This window comes from Echiichthys vipera, assembly GCF_963691815.1.
Source record: "Echiichthys vipera genome assembly, chromosome: 5".
In the NCBI taxonomy this organism is placed as follows: Eukaryota; Metazoa; Chordata; class Actinopteri; order Perciformes; family Trachinidae; genus Echiichthys; species Echiichthys vipera.
The window spans coordinates 5,117,501-5,145,480 of NC_139830.1; the positions used below are offsets into that span (position 1 = coordinate 5,117,501).

Genomic DNA, 27,980 nt, shown 5'->3' on the forward strand with positions numbered 1-27,980 from the left:
AAAACATATTTGATGCCACAGCTCATAAAAGTTTATAGTTACTGTTGAAATTTTATACCTATTACTACCCGTCCTAAAATTGTGGTTGTTCGCTAATTCTCACCACATATCAAGCACACAGATAAGCCACCATCATGTGAAACCAAACTGTTTTTGTTGAAATCACTGGCTAAAGGATTTTATAGATCTGATAACGATGCTGCAGGGATAATGGTCTAAACAATTTATGCACTTCTGTTCGGGAAAATGTCGAGAAAAGACAATAAAAAATAATAAAAAAGGAAAGCATTAGGCTCTGTATTTTCCTCCCCCCTCATTTCTTCCTTCTGAAGAATGAAACTTTGATTTTTTTTTTTTTTATTATTTCTCATCAAGAAATAAACGAATACCTTTATGAAATGTAATTGATTTGTGCTCCCCCGACGTATGCACTGTTATTGTTGTGTTTGTCTTGTTTTATGTCTAAGTCTTGTGTTATGTTATGTTATGTTAAACCATAAAAAATGTAAATAATAATAAAAAATAAATAAAAATCCACACATTTTATGCTGATACTTTTGCACTTGAGTAAGATTTTGAATTTTTGAATTTTTGACCTGTAACTGAGTATTTTTACACATTCAAATATCTGAGCTCTACATTTGTATTGTTATTAATTTCTTATGTTTTGTTATTTTTTAAGATCATTTTGTTAAACTATTTAAAGTGCAATGCTAGCAAGTTAGCATTGACGCGCTGCGGCTACAATTCATGCTAATTCTACACTAAAAACTCTTATTTAAAAAAAACAACATAATAAATAATGTAAAAAATAATGTAATGGATTGATAATTACATATTTTATTATTTAAACACGATTTATTCGATACAAGGCTCAAAATTTAAAACTAAAAGCTAAAATTTAAATTTTAACCGTTACTACCACTTGTGTGTAATACGGCATCCGGTGAATCCCCGCCGGTGCGCCACACTCTTGAAGTCATTACGGTAATCCTGACAGCGGCTCCGGGTGTCAGCTGATCCTCCTTCACTGGCGACAGAGAGGAGGAAAACCAGCCGAAGGGAAAACACTGTTGCGGGATACTTAAAAACCATGGCTGCGGAGATCCACTCGAGGCCTCAGACCGCCAGACCGGTCCTTTTGAACAAGATCGAGGGGCACTCAGATGCTGTTAACGCGGCCGTTTTGATACCAAAAGAAGATGGAGTCATCACCGTCAGCGAGGACAGGTGAGGAGCTAACGGTAGCTAGCGGGCTCCGTCTATTTGCTGGTCGTTACACTCCTAATTCTTGGTGCACTGGTTGTAACATAACGGGAATATAACATTTGTCTTTCATTCATAACAATACTCTTAAAAACCTTAAGCTGCCTTGTGTAACAGTATTATAATGATTAGGCTATGCTAACTTACTAGCTAGCTCTTTGCTAATTGTAAACATTACTTCACAAGCAAACGACTGCTGCCTTCAGGTGCTCCTCGTAATAAATAAAGATTAAATGTGTCCCGAGTGCTTTAACTGAAACTTTAAAGTATTATAGTAATTAACTGACATTTAATGTTTGTTTTGATGAAGACATATTACCAACAGTACCATTTTTAAGTTGTTTTTCACCTTATTACAAGTTGCTTCATGATAATAGCTGGTATTTAAGTTGCATATGAATTCCCTGAACATGTTTGTTTGTTTATTCAGTCATAAAACAATAATAATAAACATATTATTGTGTAAATTCAAACAGTAAGTAGTGACTGAAAACGCTTATGGAGCTTGAAGCAAAAGCTTATATGCCTATCCTATTTTCTAATCTATTCAGTCTGCCCACTTTAAAGGATACGAAAATAAAGACACCAAGATATAAGTTAAAACAAAACAACAGGTTAATACATTATTCACATTTGTTACCCTCAAAAATAACATTACTGAGAATTTTCTTGCAAACCAAAAAAGGAAAGAAACCCCAGAGAAACCATAATATAAGTAAAGGAACAAGTAAATTAGTTATTCACATTTGTAACCTTCAAAAATAACATTACTAAGAATTTTCTTGCAAACCAAAAAGGAAAGAAAACCCAGAGAAACCATAATATAAGTACAGTTAAAAGAGTTATTTACATTTGTAGCCTTGAAAAATAGCATTACAAACCATTTTCTTGAAAACCAAAAGAGAGTTGCACAATTTTACATTTAAATATGCATAATTGGGTCTATATAAATCATAATTAAGTCATAGAGTGTGGTCTATACCTACTCTGTAAAGTGTCCTGAGATAACTTGTGTTGTGATTTGGCACTATAAATAAAATTGAATTGAAATGAATTGAACTAAACCCCCACATTAGAAATGGAAACATCTCGTCTTGACAACCGTGGCACAATAGAAAATCCTCATGTTTACATAAAAGTCAGGGAAACCTGAAGGCAGCAGCACAACTATAATTTAACTAGGGCTGCCTGCAACTAAAAGGTTATTTTTCAATCTAATCGATTAGTTGTTTGGTCTATATAATATCAGAAAATAGTAAAAAGCCCAACATGACTCACTCAAATGTCTTGTTTTGTCCATAACTCAAAAAATATTCAGTTTAATGTCAAAGAGGAGGAAAGGAACCAGAAAATATTCTAATTTTTTTGCCTTTTTTCTTAATAAAACAATGAATCGACTCTTGAAAGTACAATTAATCAGTTAGTTGTCGCCGCTCTAACTTTGTCACACCTTCTCCTGCTCATATCGGTCCTTCACATTCACTAGATTATAAGTGTTAGGGGCTGTCGTGCTTGGTTACTAGTGTGAGGAGCAACATCCTCCATGAAGATAAAGGAACTTATTATCTGTGAAGAAATGTGATGCAGTTTCCATCACGCATCCAACCAGCTTGATATTCAAAAGGGAAGTTGCGGGACAATGATGCAGCTGTCTTCATTTTCAGGTTCCCTGATGAAACGGGGCTGAACAGCTGCTGCTTTTGATAAATACTGTGTGGCTTTGCGGACATTTTACTAGAATAGAAGTACTACCCTTAAACCTGATTCCTCTGCAAAGTTGTCCAGTTTCCTACATTGTTCTTAGGTGCACCTTTTTAAAAGCACAACACTTATACTTACACTTATACTTACTAATAGATGGACTAATAATCAGATAGTTCCTTAAAGAATAAACAACATAGCACTAGAAGTTGATAATAGCCAAATATACAGTTTCAGAAATGGTTCAGCATTAACAAAGCTTGTGTTCACGGCTGCTTATTTGGATTTTTAATAGTTATTTGTTTAGAAAGTCTTATCAGAGTCATATCAGAGCAAAATCGGTGCACAATCCACATAGAAAAGGTCTATTTTTAGTCTGTAGTGAGTTAATTTTCCCCCTCTAAAATCGGTATCAGTCTCAAAAATCCCATATTTGTGAGCAGAAGGCCAGACAAGTGTATGTGTATAGCACACATCAACAACAAGGTGCTTTACATGAAACGCTAAAAGCAGAACCGAGCATTGTAGGCAAATTTCAAACCGGTATTCCCCTTGAAAGTCTAATTTTTTTTACATAAACAATATATCCAACTGCAGGATAACTGTGAGAAAAAGATTAAAAAATACACGTAAAGTTCTGTATATCAAACATTTAAACCTTCATAACAACAAATAGACTCCAGAATGACCTTTGAGAAGACTTTGAATGTGACGTTTTGACGTTTTCCTCCAGAACCATCCGAGTTTGGCTGAAAAGAGACAGCGGACAGTACTGGCCGAGCATCTACCACACAGTCTCCTGTAAGTAACACTGCTTTGCGTCAATGTGAAAAGGAATTACACGCTACAATTATAACGGTTTTTGTGTTTGGTACAATGCCTTGTTTTAGTTCTTTTGGACAGCGATACAACGCAGGAATTCCCTGCTCACATTGAATGTCTACGTCTTTCTCCATTTAGCTCCCTGCTCCTGCATGTCGTACCACCATGACAGCAGACGCATCTTCATAGGCCAGGACAACGGAGCTGTTGTGGTGAGTCAACCCTAAAAGGCTTCATGTTCTAGCTCAAGGCTCACTCTTTTGATTGTTCAAACAGTTCAAAAAACCCTGCATATCTGGTTTAAAAAAAACCACAGTTTCAATATTTGTACTCCTTAAAAAGCCCGTGGAGGCACCGTATTTATTTGATTTGAAGCTTTTATTTTTTCCATCTGTTTGTTTGCCTGCTAGGAGTTTCTCATCTCTGAAGATTTCAACAAGATGAACCACGTCAAAACATACCCAGGTAAGAATAGGAGCTGAGGAGACGCACGCACGCACACAGGCACACACACACACACACACACACACACACACACACACACACACACACACACACACACACACACACACACACACACACACACACACACACACTCACACACTCACACACTCACACACTCACACACTCACACACACACTCACTCACTCACACTCACACTCACACACACATTTGGCAGAATTGTCTGTAATGTGTTCTTTATGATAACTGATGGGCTCAGTAATATTACAGTTTAACCTTTGAACTGGAAGTCGACAGCTATGGAGACCAAAACCATGTTTTGTACGAGGCTGTAAAGTTTTAAAGTCTGGCATTTTAAGATAGTGGGGCTATGGGGATTGACTCACTTTTGGAGCCTCAAGTGGACATTTGAGGAACTGCAGTTTTTGTGAAGGTTTTCACTTGTGTTTACAGCTTGTTGTGCTGCCCCTAACTAAGCAATCTCAATTGCAGGTTTAAATAAATCACATTCAGTTAAGCAGCATATTAACACACATCGTTGACTGTCAGCAGGGTTTTGGTGTTACATTTTGTTTTATATCAATATAGCTGTTGGCCAGAGTTCTAAACAATACATCGTTTCTAAAGAAGCTTTTGTGTGTGAAACAAGAGACGTTGAACCCAAACCCAACAAGAGGGGGCACCTTTTTAAGAGTTGATCCCCAGATGGACCATTAAGAGCGTCTGAAAGGATTCGTCTGTCTTAGTCAGGATTACAGCGACACTAAGCGCAGCTTCTGCTGGGATCAGCAAATGGGAAGGGTAGGTTAGTCTTAGGCGGTGCTCATCCACGACGGCTCCGATATAAAGCCCAATGGAAGAGATGTCATCTTGTTTGAAGTTTGTGTAACGTGACTTGTGCCTGTTTAACACTTAACGTGTGTCTCTGTGTATGTCTGTGTGTGTGTGTGTGTGTGTGTGTGTGTGTTTTGCAGCCCACCAGAACCGTGTGACAGATATGGTGTTCTCCCTGGAGAGTGAGTGGGTGGTGAGTACTGGCCACGACAAGAGCGTGAGCTGGATGTGCACCCAGAGTGGCAGCATGCTGGGGAGACACTACTTCACAGCCTGGGCCTCCTGCCTACAGTATCCTTCAATCACTAACTCACTGTGTAGGGGTGTACATTTAATTATTTTTGTTAGTTAGCCTTTGTGTAAGGGTTTTAACATAGAAGCACATAGAAACACACACACAGCCGTTAGTGACTTTATAAATTCATGAGAAAATGGACGTGTGTGGCGAGATAGTGTAAAAAAGCGTCAAACGCTCGAGTCTCACGGTCTGTGTGTGAGCGTTTGCTACCCTGCGCAACATGTTTTCTGCACAAAGTTACATTCACCTGTGCAGGTTGTTGCCTAGCTCAAAGTTTCCCTTCACATTGTATTTTCTAGCCCTGGTATGTCTGTTTCAGCCCTGACTCCCTGCTCAGATACGATCACGAGACGCAGCATGCCTTTGTCGGCGACTACTCAGGACAGATCACGCTGCTGAAACTGGAGACGCAGACGTACTCCATCATCACTACACTGAAGGGTCACGAAGGTAAAGACACACCTGCCTACACATAAAGAATCGTGTTTGTCATTGACACAGTTTTGTTTTTCTCCTAGCGTAGGTGAATCGCACGGCACAAAAAGTTTGTCTCACATATTTCTACACTCGAGCAGCGTCTGATACTGAAGCACGGTATGCAGATGTGGCTGCAGTTAATAATAGATGACCCAGATTCCTCCACATGATCATTATCCAAAAAACAGGAAGAAATGCAGTACGACAAATGCTCTGTGCGTCCATAAAAGGTTTAGCTGCTTTTAAACATTCAGAAATGCATGTTGCATGAAAACAAAAGGAAGAACAGTGTGTGGAGCCACCACACAAAAGCTTTATGGGGTCTGACATTAACTTTCCAAGTAAATAGAGCTCTCAAGACATCCTGTCAGTTTTATAGCGAATGAGTCCTGACCCCAAGTACCTCGGGATCATGTTCACGAGTGAGGGGAGGATGGAGCGTGAGTTTGGCGGGAGAATCGGAGCAGCAGGGGGCGGTGTTGCAGTCGCTCTACCACACCGTTGTGACCAAAAGAGAGCTGCGCCGGAAGGCAAAGCTCTGGATCTACAGGTCAATCTTCGTTCCTACTCTCACCTGTGGTCATGAAAGCTGGGTCATGACCGAAAGAACGAGGTCGCGGGTACAAGCGGCCGAAATGTGTTTCCTCAGGAGGGGGGCTGGAGTCTCCCTTAGAGAGAGGGTGAGAAGTTCAGCATCCGTGAGGAACTCGGAGTAGAGCCGCTGCTCCTTTGCGTTGAAAGGAGCCAGTTGAGGTGGTTCAGGATCATCTGGTAAGGATGAACCCTGGGCGCCTCCCTAGGGAGCTGTTCCTGGCACGTCCAGCTGGGAGGAGGCCTCGGGGAAGACCCAGGACTAGGTGGAGAGATTAGATCTCCACACTGGCCTGGGAACGCCTCGGGATCCCCCAGTTAGAGCTGGTTAATGTGGCCCGGGAAAGGGAAGTTTGGGGTCCCCTGCTAAAGCTGCTGCCCCTGGGACCCGACCCCGGATAAGAGGATGAAGATGAGATGAGATGAATTGAAATTATGCGAGTTGTGATTTGGTCAACTGTTGATTTCATGCTCATCAAGCTTCTCAGTGACCATTTGAGCCGTTTAGACGTGTGTTGTCTTGCTCAAAAACGGGCGAATGCGTTACTCAGATGGGACTTGTGTTCAAGGGTTCAGTGTACTTGTAGCAAAAAATTAGCCACCGGGAAACTGCACTGTTTGAAACAAACACTTCCCTCGTTCTCTCCTTTGGGCATTTATCACACATGCTCTCATGAGCTCGTTGAGATCAGGCTGAGGGATGACTCATCTGAATCGATGACGATATCTGCTACTCAAAAAGACTATTTTTTTTTTTACCACAGACGTATTCGCTTCTCAGCCAGTTGGAGCAGACGTGTTAGTGTGCTTTTTGCCTTTTAAACAATCTAAAATATAAAAACTACAAATCCGTACACCCTGATTTTCTCATTTCCTACCTCTCCTTTTGATCTGCCCGGGTGCTCATGATAATATCTGTTAAATGAACTCATAATAATATGCATGAATGGGTGCGGCGCTTCGGTTCAAGCTGTGCACAAGCAGGACTTCCACCCAAATATTTAATGGGAATTAGGGTGGATCACATACGAATGCTCTTGTTAGAAAAGTTTTTTTTATTCTATCAAGAAAATCAACTCCTGCTGTGAGCATAAGGGGCCTTTTGTGTTTGGTGTTGCAGTAAAGTTTTACCAAAGTCACATTATCTTAAGAAAGCATTGGACATGCTGTTAATTTGCAGACAAAAATGAATAATAACAGCTTTGCCAACACCAATAAATTACACTTTTTTCTTTCTTTGTTTTGGTTTAGTTGTAGAGAAACATATCTTCAGCAGAGGAAAATGTGTAACTAGTGTTTTTATGTACCTAAACGGTGTCAATGATGTGGCCTTGAATGCAGATTCAAGTGTGTTTGGTCTGACTCCCTGCAGTTGTTTGTCACGGTGTGCTGCAGGGCTGGGCGACGCACTTTCATATGCGTTACAGAAATATTTACAGATGGGGCGTTACGTTCTGATCCTTGCCCTTTTATGTTAAAGGCTGAATAAGGAGAATGAGCAGAACTCCGCCATCTAGTGTCTCAAGATCGTAGTCGCAACAACAAAAGATTCATTCCAGCAGTTGGGTGACCAGGTTTGTTGCGTAGTGTTTCAACCCGTCGCCTCCTGCAGATCGCACCATAAAAACAAGAATTGCAGAGGAGTTTGACTGACAGTAACCGTTTCAAGGAGAAATGTAGCCATCTCGGCGTGCGTTTTAATGCAGATGAACTCCTTTATCTCAGTCCATGGAGTGAATGCTTGGCCTTTATTAACTCTGGTATTTGCCCGTCTCTGGTCACTCAGCTGCTGGGACAAATGACCATTTCACCCAGTGCCAGCCTACAGTAGCTGCGCCCAACAACAACCCTGGCAACCTGCAATGCCGGCCGCTATTGGCTGCTACAGTGTAAACAGAGCGTGACAGAAAGTCGTTGTCAAAGCCTTTAAAAAAAATGTAAATATTAATGCAGACTTAATATATTTTCTCTATGGAAAAGCAGTACTTTTCATTCTGTACCCCTCAAAACGTGTGTAGTATTGAAATGAATTAAGATTCTACATAATTAACCTTTTCATTTTACACTAAAGTTCTTCATAAAATGATAAAATACTGGGGCGGCCGGTTGCTGAGCGGTTCGAGCAGGTGCCCCATGTAAAAAGGCTAAAGGTCCTCTAACCTGCGGCCCTTTGGTGCATGTCTCCCCCTCTCTCTCACCCCATTTCCAGATAAAATACTTTTCATTCTGGTACATACTTCACACTGGACCATACAAAAATAGGCTTTAACCTGTGTCGCATATAGACTATTTATTTATTGATTTACCAGAAAACCTGCCATATTACGATATCTATTGTTATAAAAATATGAAATGACCGCCATCAGGATAGGAGAGTTTGGTGATATTGCCCAGCCCTAATCTGTCATATGGGGCTCTATGATTTTCTGCAGGATCCCATGGTAATATGGTGCTCGTGGTGTGTTTGTATGTGGTGTTGCTGTGACTCATGTACAGTTACTGCCTGCCTAATCAGCCCACCACCACCACCACCACCTGCCTCGGGCTATTATTCATCATATGACTGGTCTGACTTCAAGGGCTTTTGTCTGTCCCAGAGTTCATTTCCCTTTAAATGCTGAAGGCTTCACTGGAAACATGGAAACAATTAAGTCTGTACACTTATTTGTCAAATCCGTGCTTCAACTGAATCAGAAATACAGTTAAAACACTTGACGTCACGGGCTGTGCACTGTACTGTACTGTAACAACATAGCTGTGTGCTGTTCTTCATCAGCAGACGAGCACACGTGTATATATGCTTTTCCCCTTTTACAGGAATGAGCAGATGGTCTGTGCTCAGTAGTTAATCAGCTGAATACAACAATACATGTTTCTTGTTGAATTAAGGCAAAGGGCCAAGGAAATGACATAAAGCCTTTAACCAGAACAAACGCTTTAAATGCTAATACTGTTACTCCATAAACTTCTGTGTCATCAGTGAAATCTCTCTGTAGACACACTCTTTCAGACCAACGTCATCAGCTTTTGCTCGTTTTTTTCCTTATTTATTCAACATTGTTTCAAAACCTTCATATCTGGGGTTATCCCTTTTTAGTAAGCAAGGTTGGAAAGAGCGAACCAACAGGTTTGTTACACGTATTATAGGTTTATTGTAAGTAATAGAAGCTTGAATATAGAACTATCTAGTTTCTCTCTTTCCAAACCAAATATTTTAGATGTCAGCTTTAACATTAAACAACCTACTCTAAGCTCATAGTTCGGTAGCCTGGAGTAGCCTATAGGAGTGTCCTACAATGAAGCAAATGATGAGATCTTGGTCACAATAAAGCAGAATGGTGCACATCAACAGTCCAAGAGCAGGGCTCATTCGGATTCATAAAGAGGGGGGGTCCTCCAGCTCCAGGATCAAGGTGTGAGCTATATGTAGTTCTTCAAACAGGCACCAGATGGAGCCAACAGGTCAGACTATAACACTGTCCCCACTAGGCTCTTGCAGCACACATTATCAAGCGTAACAGGTGTGTTTCTTTTTTCCTCTCTTCATCCTTTTGTGTCCTTTAGGTAGTATAGCAACCCTGTGGTGGGACCCTGTCCAGAGGCTGCTGTTCTCCGGGGCCTCCGACCACAGCGTCATCATGTGGGACATCGGGGGCCGCAAAGGACGGACATTATTGCTGCAGGGACACCAGTAAGTCCATCTGTGTTACATGCTAAATTATCTTTACCTCCTGTGTGTTTGTCAGGAACTGGGAGGCTTAAAAGACTAAATCAGGGAAGAAGGTGGTGTCAGAGACGGATGTCCCCAGACACCGACTCTGCTTTTATCTCCACCTCTCTGTCTTCATACATATTTCACCACCTCCTAGTCCCCCCTCCAAGCATTATAGGAGTCAACAACAAAGCCCATGTACACTGGTGCTGGCAGGATTTACAGAGGTTCGCCTCTCAAACAGCCGTAAAAATGAGAGTTTATGACCCTGTCTTTTGTTATATTTTCCTCCTCTACTCCATTTCGCTTATGTATTAAAATGTGTTGAATAGACTTCCATATGTGGGACCTAGTCAGTAAAAATAATGTGTGTCAGCTTATCAAAAAGGAACAATATAAATGGCCCGGTGGTTTAGGATCATCTAGTAAGGATGCCCCCTGGGCGCCTCCCTAGGGAGGTGTTCCAGGCACGTCCAGCTGGGAGGAGGCCTCGGTTAAGACCCAGGACCAGGTGGAGAGATTAGATCTCCACACTGGCCTGGGAACGCCTCGGCATCCCCCAGTTAGAGCTGGTTAATGTGGCCCAGGAAAGGGAAGTTTGGGGTCCCCTGCTAAAGCTGCTGCCCCCGCGACCCGACCCCAGATAAGAGGCTGAAGATGAGATGAGAGATAAATGGCCCCTTCATCTTTTGGTATTTCAGATTTAATTTAAAAGTTCTGTTGGCTTTTATTTGTATTATTCTATTTTTTGTATACTCGTGGTACTTTTATATGAAGGCAGCATTAATAATTTTTGGCCACAAAAAATCAAAGCAAGCTGACACATAGACAGCTACTACTGTAAGACTGAACTGCCGTACACAGCTACTACTGTAAGACCGAACTACGGTACACAGTAAAGCTGCAGCCTAAATACCAAGAAACAAATGTGACGAGGGGCTAAAACACTCTGTAGAGCTGCGGAGATGGATGTTGAATCCCTGTGATTTCTCTGTGGAAACATCGCCTAATGCAGATTTAAATTAGATTTCTTATTACTTCCTTCTCTGTGTTGAATATCTCCCTCAGTGAGCGTGTTCAGGCCCTGCGTTACCTCCAGTTGACCCGGCAGTTGGTGTCGTGCTCAGCCGACGGAGGCATGGCAGTGTGGAACATGGACACCCAGAGAGAAGAGGTATGCGCTCTACGTTCCTCTCACAGATGCTGACGTAAAATAACACAGCAAGCATCTTACAGGAAGATTCTCTAAACTGTACCGCACTCTCAACTTTTGCCTCAGTTCTGGTATGAGTGCTCTTTGCATTAGTAAAGATGATTTTTGCGGCACTTATCCACTTGTGGAGTTAATTTCATTGAACGTACCTATTTTCTGCGTGTTTAATAGCAGCCTTTAACTGCATGTGTATCTATCTACAGGCGCCCCAGTGGTTAGACAGCGACTCTTGTCAGAAGTGCGAGCAGCCTTTCTTCTGGAACATCAAACAGATGTGGGACACGAAGACCCTGGGGCTCAGACAGGTAGGAGAGTCTGATCAGTTGTCTTTGGCAGATGTGATTCCCTCAGTCCATTAGTGGTGCTGATACACGGTGTGTTTTACCCTTCTGCGCAGCACCACTGCAGGAAGTGCGGCAAAGCTGTGTGTGGAAAATGTAGCACTAAGCGTACCACGTTCCCAATCATGGGCTTTGAGTTCCCGGTGCGGGTGTGTGATGCCTGCTTCGATACCATCAAAGAAGAAGAGTGAGTAAAAGGGCTTCTCTGCTTTTTGTAGTTGTTATCTCTCTATTTTCAGAGTACTGATTAAATGCTGTGTGTGTCCGTGTGTGTGTGTATGTGTGTTTGTGTTGCAGTCGAACACCATTGGCCACGTTCCACGAGGGGAAACACAACATCGCCCACATGGACATGGACCCATCCAGAGGCCTGATGGTCACTTGTGGAAGCGACCGCATTGTTAAGGTCAACAACAGTTCTTCGATGCCAGATAATTCATGTGTTCAGGCCGCGTCAAACAGGCCGGTCACAACAAAACACATCAAAACACGTTCACTTTTTTACAAACTGTTATATCAGATTCAGATTCCTGGTACAGTATGATATCAGGGTGTCTGCAGGCAGTCCTAAAATCTTCAAAATGATCTAAACTCAAAATCTTAAAAGATTAAAGTGCGTCATTTTAGGGTATTTGACATCACAGACAAACTGGGTGGGTTAACATGAGGTGCAGGGATGTCACCGTGATTTCTGGGTGTTTCAATTCAAATTTTTAAAGAAATTCTTCCTTTGTTGTTGTTTTTTCTTTAAAAGGAGTGAGAGAGAGAGAGACTGAGAAAGAGTGAGAGAGTGAGAGTGAGAGAGTGAGGGAGTGAGCGTGAGAGAGCGTGAGAGAGAGAGAGAGAGTGTGAGTGAGAGAGTGAGAGAGCGTGAGTGTGAGTGAGTGAGAGTGAGAGTGAGAGAGAGAGGGAGAGAGAGAGACTGTCTGAGGTCACAAGATGGAATTCCCTACGGCCCAGTGAATTTTTAGTGAAGCCCGTTAGAGGGCGGAGCACTAACGGAATAGAAACAGTACTTACCTGGATGTAAGTCCAGTTTTATGAGTATTTGCATATCTCTCTAACCACAAGCCCAGCTGTTCCTACTTGTTAGTCGACGTGTATTAAACCACACAAAAGTGTCTGGAACATAATTTCATGTGCACACGAATGGACAGCCTAAGGGCGCACTCACACTGTCCTTCCGTACCGCGCCTCAGGCTTTAGGGTACTGGTCCCCCCCTCCCTCTCCCCCCGCGCCCCAGGCCCGTTTGTACTCACACTACCTGGGCCTCGCGCCAATGCTTCTTGCTGCCTATACGTCATCACGCCTTAACACGTCGAACACATTGATGACGTCATGGCGATGCGTGGCTTTGTTTACAAATCTTTCCATAGACCTCGGAGTTTTTGTGCGTCTTGTCGACTGTTTTTTAATCTTTTCATCGACCAAATCTGCAGTAAACACTCCACCTCCGCATCACACCAAAGTGAACCTTTCACCGCCATTGTTGTTGTTGTTAAATGTCCGCGCATGGTCCCTCCTTCTATTTTCTATGTCTGAACAGGCGCACATAAAGGACGTCAGAACCACCGTAGGCCTCGTGGTCATGCTCGTACACGTGCAAACAGGCTCTACAAAAGCCCACCTCTCTCAGACGGTCCGTGGTAGGCCAGCTGACCGCAGCTTTGCGCGGAGCGGGTGCACTCACACTGGTCAAACGCACTAGGCTTTAGCCGAAAAACCTGTTTTGGCTCGGTGCGGAAGGACAGTGTGAGTGCGCCCTTAAAGTGCATTATGCTTTGAGAACTTTCTTTTCAAGCAGAACACAGAGTTTGTTCTCTGTGGGAAAGCAAACACAAAACTTTTAAAATATGTTTTTGGTGATCACTCTTTTAGTGGTGGAGGTCTTTTATGTCTTATTTTATTTATTTCCATTGTGCAATTTGATGTATATTTTCAGCAAAGAGTCCTAAAATAACCGTAAAACATCCTGAAGCAGCTTTGCACCAGGCCTCTTATCATGATTATTGGCTGTTTGTCTCCACAGATCTGGGATGTGACGCAGGTGGTTGGCTGCAGCTTAGCAACAGGCTTCTCTTCGCGCTGATTGGCCCGGCCCGCTACAGGTCTTCCAGTGTCATGGAAACCCCCCTTCTGTACAGTGTATCCTCCCTCCATCACTCCTGGGATCTACAGCTACGACCAGGCCTGCTCTTGATGTGTCTGTGTGTGTGTGTGTGTGTGTGTGTGAGTGAATGAGTGTGTGTTTTGTATGTGTGTGTGTGTCGATAGTGCTTTCCACATTCCTTTTTGCTTCTCAAACATTTAAATTTCACTAAATGTCAGTCCTACATGAAAGTGTGTGTGACTAATTTCTGACTTTTTGCGCCGATCTGAAGCAGAACCCTAAGCACAACGGTGTGTGTGTGTGTTTGTGTGTGTGTGTGTGTGTGTATACATGTGTGCATGCATCGTAATGACTTCTCCTCTGGGAGGGATGGTATTGATATGAGTGTTTACATTATATTCATATTAACGATGCTTCTTTTTGACAAAGGTCATTTTTTTATTACCCTTGCACTGTAAAATGAGGTTTCACTAAATCGCTGACCCGGAGATCCTTTACAAACAAACCCTAGCGTGCTTATTACCGCGGCCCACTAACTGCATATTACTCAGTCACTGTAACATGTATAAAAAACAAACCTAATCCACTGTATATACCCGCGCATCACGTGTACAGTAGATAGTTGCTCGAAATGACTCTCACTGATCAAAGCGATCGGTGTTTTTTGTTTTTTCCTCTTTCCGTTATTTATTTTTTTCACTAGTTGGCCTTAAATCACTCTCAGGAGGTTTTACATCAGTGGGTTGTCGCTGGGCGGAGGCTCTTCATGGTCAGCCGTCACCGTTATTAATGTGTAATCCCTCGAGCGCGGTAAGAAAACAAAAATCAATAGAACGGCCTCTTTCTTGATACGTGAAGGAAATCTCTCGATCCACTGACAAAAGATTCTGCTGTAAAATGTTACGGACTTGTCGGATGTTTGCGTGGCTTCACCGTCTGACCCAGCCAGCTGTTGCACGGGGACATTGAGATACTGTACGTTGCTATAGTAACATGCACTGACAGCAGCCGGCTGCGTGACGCACCCTGAGGTATACAAGTCAAACTAAGATGCAAGATTTGATTAGCGCGGATCGTTTCAGTGAGCTGCGTTCAATTCTACCTTTATTTAGATGAAAACAAACGCTGGCCCCCCTGGGACCTTATTTCATGAAAATATGTACCGTAGTGAAGGGTGAGATTTGCACATGTGATGTTTGTCAGTTTAAAAGTCAATTCATTATTGTGGCTTTGATTTATATAGCGCCTTTCCCAGTGCTCAAGGCGCTTTACAGAGTCCAGGTTCCAGTCATTCACAAAGACACACATGGTGTTGGCATACTACGCAGTAGTCACAGCTGCCCTGGGGCAGACTGACGGAGGCGTGGCAGTTAATCAGCGCCTACGGCCCCTCCGACCACCTCCTCAAACATACGGCAGTCATACGCATTCGCACGAGGCAAGGTGGGTGAAGTGTCTTGCCCAAGGACACAACGACCACGACACAATTAGGGCAGGGCGGGGATTTAACCTTGGACATTGGCCGACTCGCTCAACCAACTGATCCACAGTCGCCCCAATTAAGTCACAGTTTGTCGTCGTGCCACATCAGTTTTCTCGCTCAGTGCACTACACCTCTCGTCTTGTACAATCTACGTCCCTTAGCTTCCTAGCTATCTAGCTAACTCCGCTTATGGTCCCCAACACATGCAATGGCTTCCTGCCTGATGTCTTTTATATCCAGCCAGGATGTGAAAGCACGGTTGCACGTTGCTTGTGTGACTAACACAACACACAAAAGCGAGACTTCACTCACGGAACTTTAGTGTTCGTGGTCTTCTCTAAATGCGTATCTTCACAGCCTTATACTTCCACAGTTTTGTGACAAACTACGACTTTCTTGACTCGCAAAATCATCTTTTAAATTGACAAACATCATATGCAAAATTCAAATGGGATCATATGGATATTTTTCCTGAAATAATGTCCCACAGTGGTCCGACGGAAGAGGAGGGACTCTTCGCCACCTCCTAGAAATTCATCCCTCTCCTGTTAATTTAAAGAAATATAGAAATAAAATTGGGTTTCCTCCCACCAGAAAGGCACTTAGGTACTGGGCAGGTACTCTAAACTGCATGTAGCACTAAATGCCTGCGTGTTGAATCGTCCCCGGCTGATTGGCGGGTCAGATCAGGGCTGCCTGTGTTCCTTCAAAAGCCTTAAAGAGAGGGACGCGCCCACAAAGCCTTTTTTTAGTGGTTGTCGGTGCTTACGACTGTTCGCTCATTGACTCTTCCTTGGATGTCTGTCTTTTCTTTCTTTTGCTAATTCAGTTCTAAACTTCCCCCACACATCTGTGTACCGAGGATGTCTCCTAACGCTCTCACCACTGCACTGAATTGCACAACTCGTGGTCTTTTGTCTTTTTTGAATTGAAGCATTTTTTGTAAGTTCGGATTTGGGGACTTTTGGGTAACGGCTGGATTCGATGTGGCGTCCTTGTAAATAACGGTCTGTATCTTCTATTGTTAGACTAACGCTTGCCTTATCGTAAGTGGGGGGAATATTAGCGTCACGATGTTGGAACTCCTGATTTCAAACATGTAGTCACATTCCAGGTGTCTGATCATGTAGTGTATATTTATATTTGTAGTAAAGTATTTATCTATTATCAGTGTAAATGGTCCTTTACTTTTCTCCTTGTGCCCAACTCGTAGAACTAGAACACTCTTTAATGAAGCACATGCTAACTCGGTAACGTCGGCACTTGCAGTGTCCGATCACGGCGTACTTTACAGCCTAACATGAACACAGACTGACTGGTTATTGAATATCACTGCTATTGTCATCAGCACCACCTTACTCCATCATGTTTCGATGTCACACAATGATACTTGAGGTTAGACTGAAAGCTGTAGCCGCTATTCTTGCTCGGATGTTGGTCACAGTTTCGATCAAAGTGGAAATGACTCGTTTGTCCCGTGACAAACAAATATATTTAACCAAACAACCTAAAGACACAACACTGACATGTCACTTTATGAAGATGATGTGGTGAATGTGTAATCAAGCAACAGGATATGGAGCAACGTGAGCTAGACCAAAACAATGAGCAAAAACAGGCTAAACAGATCTATGTAGAACTCTAAAGTTGGGTGATAACTCTCCGCGGGACACATTTCACATTACATTTAGTCATTTCATTCATTCTTAAGGTGAAACATATTTTTTTTCATGCACAATTTAGAGATTTGGGGCGTTGTTGCTTCTTTAACATGCCGTCTTTTAGACTAGTGGAACAAAAACAACCAAAATACGCATTTAGGGATTTCTGTTACTTCACTTTGTCGTCGTGCCACATCAGTTTACCGCTCAGTGAACTACAACTCTCGTCTTGTACAATATCCGTCCCTTAGCTTGCTAGCTATCTAGCTAACTCCGCTTATGTTCCACAACACATGCAATGGTTTCCTGTCTGATGTCTTTTATATCCAGCCAGGATGTGAAAGCACGGTTGCACAGATCTATGTAGAGCTCTAAAGTTGGGTGATAACTCTCCGCGGGACACATTTCACATTACATTTAGTCATTTCATTCATTCCTAAGGGGAAACATATTTTTTTTTAATGCACAATTTTGAGATTTTGGGGCGTCGTTGCTTCTTTAACGTGTCTTCTTTTAGACTAGTGGAACAAAAACAACCAAAATACGCATTTAGGGCATTTCTGTTACTTCACTTTGTCTGTTTGTGTTCGTAGATTTCTCCTACATTCACCGAAAGATAATATTAGATAATGCCTCGTTTGCATATTTATACATACATTGTCAGAAAACGTGCTAATACAAACACAATTGTCTGAAAGTCAGTAATCAACTGGGGAGAGAATCCCTCTGTAAAAACAAGAATTTAGAATTTCCTGTTATGGAAATGTACGCAAATAAATGCGAGAGAATGCCTCATTTGCATATTTAAACATTACATTTTAGTAAATGTAATTGTTCAACGTGGAGACAAAAAGAATATCCAAGAACTCGAAGTAACGCGGGGCGAGTAACTGACATACAAATAATCGTTTTGAGGGCAAAGTTTTCCTTTTCAGAGTATTGAAAGCATGAAAAGCTCTCCGCAAATCCATATGTGCATGTGTTCTGTGAAAAGGGTCGCGTGTAACACACCCAGAGTTATCACCTGATCCTGCATTAACTCAGCTCTACAGAAGATCATCGTTTTGCTTTTTATAGCTCTCGACTTTACGGTTTCGATTCAGTGTCACCGCTTTAAATCATCATTTTGGGGGTTAAGCTCCTAGAGGTGCTGTAATATGACAGAGGTCATATTAGAGGAGTAACTGACATACAGATAATCATTTTGAGTATTGAAAGCATGAAAAGCTCTGCCCAAATCCATATGTTTATGTAACACACCCAGAGAATTATCACCTGATTCTGACTCAGCTCTACAGAAGATCACTGTTTTGCTTTTTACAGCTCTCGACTTTACTGTTTCAGGTTCAGTGTCACCGCTTTAAATCATCATTTTGGGGGTGAAGCTGAACCTCTGTCACATTAGAAATAGCATTTATGTAAAGTACAACTAGCTCACAAACGATTTCCATTGGAGCAGCAATATTGGCAAACTGACCTCAGTCCAACTCTCAAGTATCATATGAAGTCACAAAGCGTCATCTGGTATCTACAGGGTTATTGGCGTTGCAACAGTACAATCGGGAGTCAGCGCTCTCCTTTCCTTTTTTCAGTGAAGTGGACGTGCTTCTCGCAGTCATCACTTCTGATCATTATCACGTCCTTGTAACAGATTGTGTTTGGTGATTAAAAAGAAAGCCTTCTGGCTCTGGAGGCTTAACTCCACCGCAGACGGACACGATGTTAAAGGTATGATGGATGGCGGGATTAGCGCTTTACACAACTCGGTTAATGAAATAGATCTTCAGAGCTGCCGGGCCAGACGCAGGAAGGAAGGAATAGATTTCCCTCATGTTGTTTAACCGTTTATTTCCTTCTCTTTGACCAGACGGAGCCGTTTTAGGAGTCCTTTTGTTTTTGTCATCAAACACTAGAATGGATGGCCTTCGTGTTGACATCAACACACACAGCAACACCGCCGTGGCCCGTAATCTCAAACTCTGTAAAAATGATTTCCACTTTGGTTTGACTTCAGATGCTTGTAAAAGACTCTTGCTGTTGTTCATGAACACTTGTATTTTTAAACACTTTTGTTGACGATACAGTACAGTACTGACTGAAGTCTCTCTGGGGCCTCACACAGGACACGGAGAGGAAAGAACTGATGCTTAATAAAGATATTCTGATATGGTTATTGGACTGTTTTTTATTGAATCAACATGTAAATCAGCAGCACAACGAGACACAGAAGAATCAGTCATTTTCTTTATTTAAGCAGGCATTTACAAAATCAGCTCACAGTCAGTAAACAGCCTTTTTGAAAGTTGCTCGGCAGATATTACAGTCGTAAATATTATTGCACGTCGAGTGATGCTTCACCTCCAGCCTGAGCTCAACTTGCGCAGTACAGAAGCTGCACCACAATAAAGCAAATACACAAGTTACTGACATAGATGTTATATAAATGCACATTACTTTGCACCTTTGCAGGTCACGGAGACACAAGAGACTGGACCCTTAGCTGCTGTTGTTAATGCGGGGTACGTGAAGAGTGACTTCGGTCACATCAGATTCCCATCTGATTGACAACTTTCATAAAGTCACAGTAACAGACTGCGTTGTGTGTATGTGTTTTTTTTTTTTTATGAAGGTGCTTTCTCCGTCCTCCTTTGAAAACTAATTTAAAGGCAGCGTCACTATCACACTCCTAAAGTTACATGTTTACTTTACCGGTTAAGTTAAATAATAAAAAAATGTGTTATGTAAAAAAGTGTTACAAATCTCTGTCATCCCTCCGTTATAGGTGAGTTTAAGGTGGCGTCATATCTTCATGATTTGTTCCCTCTCGTGGAGCTTATTCTATCATCAGGAGGAGATGAAGTACTGAGCCAGGCCTCGGTCGGTGTGAGCCGATGGTGTTAGTGTAGTGGTGACCGGTTCCTGCTGTCTCAGTGTGGCTGAAACGTCTTGGCCAAGTCCTCCAGCACTGACATTAACTTCTGCTCCTCCAAGGGAGAGCTGTGGGTCCAGGCCAGCGGCAGGTGGGTGGACACCATCTTCCGGTCTGTTCGCAAACACACAAATGGGCGGAAAATATAGGTGTGTACATGTGAGATCTACCTATCATCTCTTGTTTTAATATTGATTTTTAAAAAGTGTCAGGGGGGGGGGATCAGCCTGGGCAATAAAGGCGAAGCACGTGTACACACAGCCGGCTTGGATTGGTTGAGATGCAAACCCAAACTCATTTTCAACTCTCATCCCCAACACACTCAGCCAGGCATCTTTCACCACCAGGGTCTCTGCAGGATTCACACGGTTACATTTAAAACCTTTTGAACACCACAGAGTGCATATTTAAGAACCGTTTCACCATCATCATTAATAAAGTATGATCTAAAACCAGTGGAAAAGATATGGCACAGAAACTTCTTAGCAGTTTATAACAATCATTGTTAATGATATGATTCATTCAATTCACGTGACCTGACCTGGACCCAGGCAAGAGCCATTAAAAGGATGGATACCAACGACAGATTATGCAAATTTGACTATATCTTCTACTGCCTTTGTCTGCATTCACTGTTTTAAGACTTTTCCAGACCAGCAGATGTCTTGAAAACCCGGGAAATTACGTATGCAGGGAGGTGTTGTTATGTGAAACTATTAACCTCCACTAAAAGTTCCCCTTTGACTGTAACTTCAAGAATTTCATATTATCTCAGCTGTGGTTTTCAACCAGAATAAACATGAGCAAATACTGCAGCCCGACTGATGTGTTCAATGTTTCAAGAAAGATTTCATTAGAATACTTTTATTTTTACAACGATTCTGCAACGCTGCTCCCTCAAAGTGGCACAAGGGTGTCATTAGTTACTCCGTTTGATTTAGTGAATTAAGATTTGAACTTAAAGCAATCTAATCTGTAACGTGTTGTTATATCATGCACAGGGTTTGATGTTGACTGTGCAGCCAGTGTTGGAGGTTCTTTTTTCAGTATGAACAGCAAATACCTTTTTTCTCCAGTTTCTGGATATGTAGAAGATTGGATCCCAGGTTTTTAATTAGTCAGTGTTTCCATGATAACAGTCAATATTGCCTTGTTGACAGCTGTTACTATTTTGGCACCTACAGGAGTTTGGCTGAGGGAGTGTTGCCATGAGACAGAGCGATGGAGAAATGCCAAACGCAGAGCTTGACTGGTGTTTTGCCTCAGATATGAAGGCTTATTCAAGATTTCTGTCAGCAATGATCAAAGCATGTCACCCCCATGTCACTGTGACTCTATACTGGTATTACATTAATACACTGAAAGCACGAGGCCAGAGGACACGACTGCCTCATATTACATCACATTACAAGATGATGCAGTAGGTTTGTGTCTCTGTTGAAATTGAGATTTTCATATCACACTACAGTCTCCCCTCTTCAAGGCCACTGGGATCAGTGTGTGTATGTGTGTGTGTTTGTGTATGTGTATGTGTGTGTTTGTGTGTGTGTGTGTGTGTACACACTAAAGTGCACTTGTGTGCTTATAGAGGCACTGTACTCTGGCAGTATCTGGCACCAAAGGCGGCCCACTCCAGCTGCAATGGACACAGGCCAAACACTCACACACACACACACACACACACACACACACACACACACACACACACACACACACACACACACACACACACACACACACACACACACACACACACACACACACACACACACACACACACACACACACACACACACACACACACACACACACACACACACACACACACACACACACACACACACACACACCATGCAGACCTACAACTGATAAACACATAATTCAGCCAATAGTGTTCGCCTCTCTTCCCTTCTGCTTCTTCTATTGTGTTTGTACTCGTGTCTCTTTTTGTCTTTTCTTTAAAGCAGTGGGTAAATGAAAGTGACAAAAATTGCTTTAGGTCTGCAACATACCCTGGAAGAAATGTCCGCTGGGGTTTGTGGTCGCAGCATCAGAGACAGCCAGCCAAACCACGGTGTCAGCTCCCTGCTCTGGGGTCCGCAGGCTGTCCTTCATAGAGCGATGGAAGTCTGGCATGGCGTTCGCCACCGCTAGGACAGACGGACACAGAGGGAGAAACATATTAGTAGTAAGCAATTATTTTGTTTAAATTTCCCCCAAAAAGTGGTGGCTGTTAATTGTAAGTGCTGTGCGTGTGTGTGATTGGACGTCACCTGGGGTGTCAACCCAGCCAGGATGCATGACGGAGAAGTGGATGTTAGTGTGAGTCTTTGCCAGCTGCTCTGTCATCACCACCTGCTGCCTCTGGGACACACACACACACACACATATGAATAAAAGTGTCTTAAGAGAGATTCTGTATGTTGAGGACGTCTGAAGGCTTGGATTCTAGGCAGTTGGGGCTCATGTCTCTTTTGATTGATGTTTTTTGGACTGAAACATTAATTTTCCAGTATTTGGATTCAGATGCAACAGGTGGTGTCTTTGTCACGGATTCTAGCAGAGTAACAACTTCCATGCAGACCAAATTGCAACGCCAACATTCACACCATTCAGTTGAGGATCATTGTGGTCCTAACTAACTCTACGATCAGTACATCATCAAAAACCCTTCGTCATTTACTTCATTTATATCAAAGGCATAAAAAATATTGTAGAATCTGATCAATTCATTTTATCAATGAATGACAAAAGACCAGAATCCGCTGCAAATGTCTACCCTGTATTTTGTTGCAATAAATGTCTGGTTCCTGGTTCTGGTTCCTAACAAATACAGTAAATCCCGACAGTCCATCAGTTGCGATCGTTGCTGAATCTTAACACGAGCGGATCCGCAGGTCTCGAGTTCACTTCTTACTTTGTGCTGGGCGTAGACCATGGTGCCGTCGTAGCGGCCCCTCTCAGACTGCAGGTTTCCCGTTCTGAGCTTCTGCACCAACATTCCCCCTGATGACACTGTGATCTGAGCATGGACGAGCGGAAACATAACCGTGAAAATGTAAAACCTATGATTAAATATGATACCTTTAAATAGGTCGAACTACCAAACTGTAAATATAAAATTGTTAAAAGTAGCTCCATTAAACGATACATAAAATGAAAGCCGTTAAAAACAAAGTAACACTGACAGAAGCAAGTACATTTTCTAAATACTACTCCTTTTTTTGGAATTCAGAACTACATACAATGGGGTATTTTTGCATTGTGGTATTATTATTTTTACTTTATTATTACTTCTTCCACCGCTGACTGTATATACAGTACCATTTTTACTGACTGTAGGACTTTTTCTAAGGGCGTGTCTTATTGGTGGGACCAGACAGCAGTGAACCATTAAATAGCCACCACCTCGTGGCCCAAACCCATTAAATGTTCATTAAAATGATGGATTACGCTGACCAGTGCAATAACACAAAGTCTATGAACTGTTTTTCTGTGAGCTAAGACAAAGTCTGTGTCTCTCGGACTTACCACTCTGGGATCTGCGCTCTTCTCCAGCAAGGGAATGAGACTCTTGGTGAGAATGTAAACGCCTGGTGGACAACAATAAAAAAAGAGAGCATCACTATCCCGTATTTCCTTTCCACCTCAGCCCTGACCTCTGACTCACCAATGACGTTGACGGCGAAGCTCTTCTCAAGCCCCTCGGCGTTCACGTCCCTCTGACTCATGATGGCGCCTGCGTTATTGATCTGCATAGATTACAACATGTCAGAGAAAATGAAAATAATAACATTACTCAGCAGTAGTCATATATTTACAATTATGAAAAAAAATGTAACTTGTGTGACTCCTCACCAGTACGTTGAGGGCCTTGTACTTTCTCTTGAAGGCTTCAGCAAACTCCCCGACCTTCTTGGTCTCAGTCAGGTCCAGGATGTGGACATACACTTCCTGCAGCGATTTAGAATAATGAATAATGTCTCGTCTGGGGAACCAGGCAATTTGAAGGTTGTCTCTGTGTTCTGAAAAAAATGTCTGTCGAGAAGTGAGTCATACTGTACTTTATTTCCCGTCTCCTTGACAATATCAGCCCTCGCCTCCTCGGCCTTGTCCTTGTTCCTGCACACCATGTGGATCGTTCCACCTGTGACGAACACGTTCTTTATCATCAAAGGGTAAATGCGTACCTAGATGCACAAAATGTTTCTACTACTATTGTAGTGTGTGTGGAGCTTGTGGGAAATCATGGGTCCTGTCTAGATGGTAACCCAGGGTTGGTGTGACACCTGAGGTGAGGATCTCAAATGGTTGAATACAAAGGTGAGATGGTTACTGTTAGGGGCATCAAGTCTTGCAAGAGTTTTGGTAAAACTAGGGTTACCATTTAGACACAACCAAGATCAGGTGTGTTAGTAGTCGCTGCCTATGTCATAACAGGAAAGACTGAGGTGCAGCAGGCCTCTTTGTCATGCTTCATGGTAAGATAAATGCCATGCGAAATTTCAAAGTCTCATATGTGACGTTCAAATACTTAAGCTACTGTATATCTTTGTATATAACTTCGGAAAACGGGTTTGAATACAAATATGGTTATGGTAATTTCAAGTAAAACAGGTACAAACACTATTATTACAAGAAACAATCGTTCAGAAAAAGGCTGTTAATCTGAAACAGACTGGTGTTTTTGTTTGTACAGGGTTGTGTACAGACCTATAGCAGCCCGGCCTGTGTGGACCTACATTCAGTGTATTCAGCGTGTTAGTCAGGGAACAATCAACTTCAATCCAAATAACTTTATATTTTAGCTATGCTCCAGTTTTTGTCACCCTTTTTCCTTAATTTCCAGAAAAGTGCACATTATTATCCACTGGGTTTGATAGTGCTTGTTAGTGTTTTTCGCTGGTCCTTTCTTCTTTCTGAAGGGTTTCCTGGTGGCAGCCAGTGGCGTCACTGGGGACAGTTTCCCTTTGATGTCCCTGTGATCATAACTGGATAAGATCATGAAAGGTTTTTCGTCCCTGCATGTTGTTGGGTAATGCAAGTATTACCCGCTCTACTGTCACCTGACGTCTTTGCAAAGCTGATGTATTATCCAACATAGCTTAATGTCATGACTCCTCATGATTTGTACCACTGCTATCATTACAATTAGTCCTCCTAATAATAGTAGTATTGAAACTTGCATAATGCATTAGAATCAATCACAACATGTGTTGGTTTGCCTTCATATATAAGTTGATTAGATGAAAAATGGGCACCTTTCTTAGCGATGGCCATGGCAGTAGCTCTCCCAATGCCACTGTTGGCTCCTGTTATCATGAAGGCGCGTCCGGCCATGGACACCTCCAGATCCTTCTCCACAAACCTCTTGGAGGCTGACAGGAAGGCATTCCTGCGGGACATGAACATTTACTGCATTATTTTCCTGTCATAATAATCTGTAATGTACCTGTGCGTCAACTGTATATCTCTGCCTCAGGGCTCAGCTGATTGACATTGGGAGGAGACTTAAAAGCAGGTCGGAGAGTAAAAATGTGTGTGTGTACAGGTCAGAAAGGGTCAGTGTTTGAGGTCGGCCCGGTTACTGTACGTCTCTTCATAGCTTTACTGTACAGATACAATGAAGACGAGAGTGTGCCTGGCATCATGTTCTCTGATGAGAAGGGGTTTGGGGTGAGACTACCGACAGTGACAACGGGATCGGTGTGTGTGTGTGCCTGTGTGAGTGTGTGTGTGTGGCACCGAGCACTTCAATTCGCCCCATTGTCCTGGATGCCATTGTTGAGGGCGGCTGAAATGGGGGGAGGGGGGTAACACTGAGGCTAAATGCCCGCTCTGTTCGATGGTGTCATGCAGAGAGCTATTAGTGCCAGGTCAGAGCGGGTTACCGGGCAGCTCTGTGGGAGAAAAGATAACACAGAACAAAGGGAAGAAGGGAAACTATCACAAAAGCACCTCTTCAGACGGTTTGGCTTGCTGTTTACTGATGAGGAAAGGCGCCTTACGGCTGCAACACATCTGATGGTACTGATAAAGCATTTAAAGCCCCGTTGTGGTTTAACAACTGATTTATGGTCTTACATGGCTCCTGCTGAGTCACTGTAAACTTTGCTCAATTCATACGTTAATGCAGTTTCATCCTCACTACGACCTCCAGTCAGTTATCGTCAACCACCAGGAGAAAGAAAACGAAGATACAGCAGTGACTGTATATAACTTTTGACCCTAACTAACCTGACCTTGTATAACCCATACACATTAGGGGTACACCGGTTCAAAAAGACCACGGTTCTGTTGGTATTGTGATTTTTATGTCACGGTTTTGGTGTAGTTTATTTTGCGAATAGGAGGAAAAACACTTAATCATTACCAACGTTCTGTCTGTATTTTATCCTTTGCAGGATTTGTTTTTCTTTGATCCAGAGATTTGATTATATATGAAATCGACAAATACTCTTTTAAAGGCAAAAGTGTTACTCGGCCTATTTTAACCAGAAAATCTGACTGAAAAGAAGATGGTCCATCCTCAAACGTTACGTTTGTCATGCCATCTCCACTGATGTTTTTTTACAGCTCAGTTTTGAATCCTAATACACATAATTTGACATTAGTTACGGAAAAATGGCCGCCAGTTTCTCAGAGCTCAAGGTGACTAAATACAAGAAGTTGAAAAGCTTTGCTTGAAAGACGACTTAAATGACTTAAGCGATTATCAAAATAGTTAGCCAATTAAGTTTTTGTCTATTAACTAACCGACTAATCATTTCATCGCCACATATTTCGAGATTCTCTAACCAAGTAATCGATTATCAAAAAAGTTAGCGATTAATTAAATGGTCAACAACTTATCGATTCATTTTTGCAGCTCTGGTATATCCTTTTATTTTGCCTAAAATGGGGCCTGTAAACATTTAATATAATACTTAACTCTTAGTGTCCTGTGATGTTTGTTACCATTATACAAATACAATAAAATGGCAATAAATTCATGAGGCAAAAATCTGAGTTTAAAGTTAGGCAATGCCATTTGTTGTTACCCAATAAGGTATTCAACCTTTACACGTTCTTCCTCATTGAGTTTCTGAAATCATTCTGCTAATAGGATGAGCTTATGACGCATTATTCACATTGTTTCCAGCAAAGATATCACTGTGTGCTGATCAGTGGCAGAAAGTAACTAAGTACATTTACCCAAGTACTGTACTTTAGTACAATTTTTGGGTACTTTACCTGAGTGTTTTAATTGTACGCTTCTCTCTTCTTATGCTCCACTACATCTCAGAGTTAGGCTCTTACTTCACTACATTTATTTTCTTTGCAGAAGATATTAAAACCTATAATGAATATATGGATGCATTGTTCTACCACCCAACAGACGACAACATTAAAATGCAACTTATATGTCACTGCATCAGTCATAGTAATAATAATAATAATAATCTAATATAATATATAACAATGCAACAACTAAAGAGCCCGTTCGGTTGCATCGTAAGTACTTTTACTGTAATTTTTTCTTGATAAGGCCTACACTTTCTACTTAAATGCAGGACTTTTACTTGTAACAAAGTTTAATTCAATTCAATTTTATGTATAGTGCCAAATCATAACAAAAGTTATCTCAGGACACTTTACAGACTAGGTAAAGACCAAACTCAATGACTTATTTATGATTTACAAAGGTTTTTTGTAATTTGAATCATGTCAATAGTACTTTTACTCAAGTATAATACCGTAATACTTCTTCCACCCTTGGTTCTGATCTGAAATAATAATAACTACACTGTTACTCCATTATACAAACTTCAGGGAGGATGCAAACAGGACACAGCAGGTCACAGACTCAGCTCCTCCAGCTCCTGAAACTCTACCAAAGTTATCTTACCTGGTGAACTCGGTCATTCCCTTCAGGAACCAGGCGGAGTTGCGGTACAGAGACATGGTGCTGCTCTGTCTGGAAGCCTCTCCCTGTGCTGGAGCTCTCTCCTCCGCTTTGTACCCTGGACCAAAACCACGTGGAGCTCCACTGAATTAACATCAGTGGGCGACGACAACAACAGCTCCACCAGCCACCCA

General features: G+C 42.2%; 2 protein-coding genes across 3 annotated transcripts; one reads left to right on the forward strand and one right to left on the reverse strand.

Moving 5' to 3' along the window:
* Positions 1-1,045: 1,045 nt before the first annotated feature.
* On the forward strand, positions 1,046-19,099 carry wdfy1 (WD repeat and FYVE domain containing 1). 2 transcript variants are annotated; one of them, XR_014593221.1, is made up of 13 exons: positions 1,046-1,230; positions 3,701-3,768; positions 3,928-4,001; positions 4,200-4,254; positions 5,226-5,376; positions 5,721-5,833; positions 10,016-10,142; positions 11,232-11,337; positions 11,580-11,681; positions 11,774-11,904; positions 12,015-12,123; positions 13,748-15,569; positions 16,930-19,099. XR_014593221.1 is itself a non-coding variant. In XM_083914587.1 (12 exons), exons 1-12 carry the CDS (start codon positions 1,094-1,096, stop codon positions 13,805-13,807), a joined length of 1,233 nt encoding a protein of 410 aa, XP_083770713.1. In that variant the 5' UTR covers positions 1,046-1,093; the 3' UTR covers positions 13,808-19,099. The 2 variants fall into 2 exon arrangements, 1 of the variants encoding a protein (XP_083770713.1); XM_083914587.1 differs by having other exon boundaries at positions 13,748-19,099.
* An 88-nt stretch (positions 19,100-19,187) lies between these two features.
* Positions 19,188-27,886, reverse strand: dhrs12la (dehydrogenase/reductase 12-like a). The gene is made up of 10 exons (XM_083914552.1): positions 27,790-27,886; positions 25,163-25,296; positions 23,966-24,048; positions 23,760-23,855; positions 23,572-23,653; positions 23,433-23,494; positions 22,819-22,923; positions 22,175-22,265; positions 21,914-22,051; positions 19,188-20,015 (listed from the first exon to the last, which is right to left on the reverse strand). The coding sequence occupies exons 1-10, from the start codon at positions 27,843-27,845 to the stop codon at positions 19,900-19,902; spliced, it is 963 nt and encodes a 320-aa protein (XP_083770678.1). The 5' UTR covers positions 27,846-27,886; the 3' UTR covers positions 19,188-19,899.
* Between the last annotated feature and the right edge of the window lie 94 nt (positions 27,887-27,980).